This window comes from Nematolebias whitei, chromosome 7 (assembly GCF_014905685.2).
Source record: "Nematolebias whitei isolate Nwh7 chromosome 7, NemWhi1, whole genome shotgun sequence".
Lineage (NCBI taxonomy): Eukaryota > Metazoa > Chordata > Actinopteri > Cyprinodontiformes > Rivulidae > Nematolebias > Nematolebias whitei.
In genome coordinates, this window is record NC_056504.1 from 29,041,919 (window position 1) to 29,046,667 (window position 4,749).

The 4,749-nt window shown below is 37.7% G+C and overlaps 1 protein-coding gene across 1 annotated transcript; it reads left to right on the forward strand.

Moving 5' to 3' along the window:
* Positions 1-49: 49 nt before the first annotated feature.
* On the forward strand, positions 50-4,437 carry si:dkeyp-67f1.2 (uncharacterized protein LOC556106 homolog). The gene is made up of 8 exons (XM_037679792.1): positions 50-179; positions 1,790-1,888; positions 2,077-2,200; positions 2,284-2,342; positions 3,772-3,822; positions 3,923-4,007; positions 4,093-4,219; positions 4,339-4,437. The coding sequence occupies exons 1-8, from the start codon at positions 50-52 to the stop codon at positions 4,435-4,437; spliced, it is 774 nt and encodes a 257-aa protein (XP_037535720.1).
* Positions 4,438-4,749: the final 312 nt, after the last annotated feature.

Genomic DNA, 4,749 nt, shown 5'->3' on the forward strand with positions numbered 1-4,749 from the left:
GTGCTTTATGAAGTTCAGTCAGTTGACGGGCAATTTTGCCACATCCAATATGGCGGCCGCTCCGACATACCGCTGCAACGGGCCAGCCCACTCAACGAGGTGTCCACTAAAACTGCCTCACCAGTTCTCTGTTGTGAACGACCTGGTAGATGACAATAGCCAATCAGTGATGGAGAAAGGTCAGTGGAGCTTTGCTATGAAATAATGATGAATGATTGTTTGAAATGTGTTTAATAAGTTAACTCAAAAACCACCGATCTGACTTGAAATCCGTCCAAATTATCCCCACCCGCCCAAGGCAATTTTTACGTGCAAAATCAGCATGAAAACCGCCCAATCTGGCAACACTGATGAGGACCCCCTCCTCCCAAAAGAGAGATGTGTATTGGGCAGCTATGAGAATGTCGGGTGTGACGAAGCTGAACCTTTTGGCAGCATGAAACTCGTTACCCCGTCCAAAATTTTTTTTTTTTAAATATCCATAATTCTGTTCAGTGGCCTGAGACGACTTCTCTTGTGACTTGGCGCTATAAAAATAAACTGAATTGAATTGAATAAATTAGCCATAGCATTGTATAAGTCGCGGTGTTCAAAACATGTGAAAAAGTAGTGGCTTATAGTCCAGAAATTACGGTACCATAAGTTGTAGAGAAGCTACACATTTTCATATGAATCATCGTAAAGGCAGAAAACATTGTGCCACGTGAAAACACTTACTGTAAACATGCAAAAGAATTTGAAGGTGAATATATTTTTAAAACACACCCAGCCTGCCCTGTTTGTCCAAACAGGTGATTCCAGTTTACGTCAAGCTCAGGTTCTCCTGGGAGCTTGACCTCGACTTTAAAGGATTACTTTAGTTCGGTGTGACTAATGGCTTTTTGCTCGATCGACGGTGTTGCCTTCTTTAAAAACCGTGAACCCAAATACCTCTGGAATGACATGTTGCAGTTCTAAATATGTTACCTGCCAGCATACATGTTACTTTCCTTCCCTTTTAGGCACGCTTCCAGCTTACAGAATTAATTTCACATTTGATTCTATGTTGCTTTTAGTTTCTTATCAAGAAATGTGTTTTCTACAGCTTTGGTTTTAATCCTTTGATTGTTTTTTTTACTTCTTTCTTTTGGGTCTCTTGTGGTTTGCATGTGCGTGAGCTGCTTTATGCAGATATGGGTTTTACTCAAATTTACATACAAATAGAAAACCCTGACAACTGCTACAGTGATTCTTTAACCCCCTTTTTTCATAGATGTGTGCAATATGAAATATGAGGCCTTTGGCCCCATTTTTCTCCTCCTTTTTCTCTACTCACATGTCAGTTGCTTTTTATTTGCATACCTGTTCAAAGCTTGTGCTTCAGGATTTCTGGTTTTTGTTTCAGTTTTTTTTTTTTTTTTTATATATTCAAGGAACTTGACAATCAAGTTTGCCATGGGTGTGCAAAGTTAAGAGTTCTTGTATGATCTGCACATCCTGGTTGATGTAACTCAGAGCGCTGACACACATTTCTTGTCTTTTCTTTTTGCTGATACGACTGCTTGACCTTCAAGAGATAGTTATTTGTTAATTTCAGAGCGGAGATGACATCAAAGCTCTCCTGTAGATGTGAGATGTTTTTTATGGAGCGCATGAATTACATTTGAAAGGACTCTCTGACAGAAAATAAAACTTTCCTTTTTGTTGCAGACATGAGGGATCGAGGTAGACTTCACTTCAGAGCTGCTAGTTCTGGTTCTCTGACTCCCGGTCTTCATCTGTTTTTTCCTCTGTTTCCTCCTCTTGGCAGCTGTTCTGACTCTTACTGCTGCTGCTGTGTTCCTCTTCATCACCATAAGATTTTTTATGGATTCGGCTGATGCGCACGAGAAATCGAAAAAGGTTCTTGGTGAGAGAATTTTTGTTTTCTTTTATTGAATGTTAAACGCTGAACGTTTGGTGTTATCTCAGCTTCACAATCTTTGTTTCTCTTTAAGGGTTTTATAAAAAATGAACAATGCTTTTCCCAGTTTGGTATACAGATACACTGTTTTTGGTTTAGAATTTTGTTTTTACCTTTCTGATGTACTTCTTCAGCTTGGACCTCATTCAAGCCAAAGTGCAGCCTCCCCAGGGTTTGCCCTCCAGACCATTTTGCTTTTCGAATTCGAAGCGGAGCTGCTAACGTTGTCGGCCCGCAGATCTGTTTTGAAGGACATATGTAGGTATTAATTAATGTGGTTAATTACTGCAAAAGAAACATCCGTGCAGTGGATTTGCTCATATTTATCTGTGTCTCAACAGCATCATGAGTCACATCTTGAACAATGTGGGACCAGGACTGAACATGGTGATTGTAAATGGTAAAAAAATAAAAACAACTTGCAGCTGGAAAAACTACATGCTGTCTAGTTGTGTAAACATTTATGAAGCATTCACACTGTGATCCATTTTTCTTGCGTACGTTTTTCAGCATCTTTCTCGTTCCACAATGTTTGTGCTATTTCAACAAATCATATATCAAAAGCTTCAGCTCGTTCAGGGGAAGGGTACTAGGACTTTTAGTATTGGTGCAACTTTATCATTTTGAAATATTTAGCCTTTTCTGCTACTTTTATTCTCCTCGGATATGAATGCAGCTCATTTTACATCCTTCAAATCTTTAGATCTGTTTTCACCTTTTACTGCTCCTTTCATATTTTTGTGCTGGCTCAGCTTCTTTCAGCTTGTTCAAATTTAAACTTTTTTCAGCTACTTTCAGCTAATTTTAGCTGTTATTTCAGCTGCTTTGTGCTCCTTTCAGATTCTTTCTGTTGACTACATTCTGGGCTTTTTCTAATTTATTTCAGCTAATTTCAGTTTGTTATGCTCCTTTCACCTTATTTCTGTTAGTTTCAGCTGTTTCTGCTAATTCAGCAACTATTCAGCTATTGTTATGCAGCATTTTCAGCTAAATCCACATTTTTGGCACTCATTTAACCTTTTTTCAGCCTAATTCAGCAAAAAAATGTGCTCTCTCCACTTCCTTCTGGTAATTTAAGCTTCTTTTTGCTCCTTTAGCTACTATTCAGCTGGGGTTTTCTGCAAATTTTTGCATTTTTCTGATAATTTCCATCATTTTGTGCTCATTTCTGCTTTTTTCAGCCTAACTGGGCACAATGTGCTTGCTCCACTTCCTTATGGCTTCTTCCTGCCTTTTTAGATTTTTTTTTTGTTTTGTTTTTTTGCCAATTTCCACATTTTTAGCTAATTTACAAATACTTTTGCTAATTTCTGCTTATTTAAACCTAATTCAGCAAATATGTGTTATTTCTGCTTTCTTCTAGTTACTTAGTCTTGCTCTTCAATTTCAGCTATTTCAGCATGTTTTTAGCTCATTTCAGCTGTTTTTTCAGCAAGTTCTTCAGCAATAAGCATTCACACTGCATTTTGGTATAGGAAAACAATGTAATATTTTGTTTAAAGTTGATTTCTAAGGTTAAAAACAGTCTTGCCTGTTGTGTTTTTCACATTTATGTGTCTGTCCATTGCTGAAATATTTCCTGACTGTTAATGAAACCTGCAGATGTAATCAATGGCTGTGCATTAAGTCCAATTCAAGATGGCCACCACAGCTGAGCAACATTACAAACACAAAAATATATTTGAGACAGAATGCACAAAATGTTACTTTGACTAAAATATCCTATACCATTTTACTTATTCATGCTCAATGTTTCTGTTAGCTGTTTTCACACTTGACAGGATGATTTTTTAAAAAGTTTCTTTTTTTCTTTTTTTGTTCAAAAACAGGTGAAAACGGAGCTATAGAAAAAGTTGGCTTTCTCAACTTGATAGCAGGCAGTAAGAGTTAACAGCTTGATTTAAATAAAATTTGCATTTTGAACTTTATCTAAACTTTAAAGATTTTTTTCCCTCTTTCTCTCATTTGCTTGGACAATAGACAAAGAAGATATCCTGGCTTATTTAAAGGAGATAAAACCAGGAAAGATCGTACTGGTGGCCTCGTTTATCAATGCGGCAACAAAGTAAGACCAATTTGTAGCTTTTCAGCATTTAAAACGTGATCAGCACGAGTCACAAAGCGTGACCCGGTCTGCCTTTGTGCCGCAGAATGACAAAAGAAATGAGGGACATCTTCGTGGATATGGGGAGCAGTTTGATCCATTCTGTTCGACACAGAGACAACTGGGTGTTTGCTGGAAGATCTGGGACTTCAATCAAAAGCCTCTTTGAGAAGGTGAGCGAACCCTTTCGATGCTGTTTTACTCCTTCCATTTGTGTCGACTATTTTGAAGCGCACTAAAAAGGGAAGCAGGATGATTAAAACAAGTGATTCTTTCCCTTCTCACCTGCCAGCAAGTCGCTAATGATGAGAAAACCAACGCGTTTGATGGATGGCCACAGATGGTGGAGGTGGGCGGCTGTTTCCCAAGGAACCTGAATGCCTCACAATGAGCTGCAAAATATTAGTTTTCTTTGTTTTGTTTGGTTTAAATCAATGGACTTCTACGATTCTCCTGTACATAAATAAATAAATAAATAAAAACGCCTCTTCAGATGGTAAAACTATACCGATAAGCCAAACATGGGTTCTCAGAATCGTTGGCACCGCTGCTGTGTTGTAAGTACAAGACTTTTGCATGTTTAGACAAACAGGATTTATTTACGTCAATTCTATAAAATCATAGGTACAAATAGAAATTATTTGATTTGGTAGAAATACAATAAAATGTACTTTAAACACAATTATTTGCACAGTTTTGATTC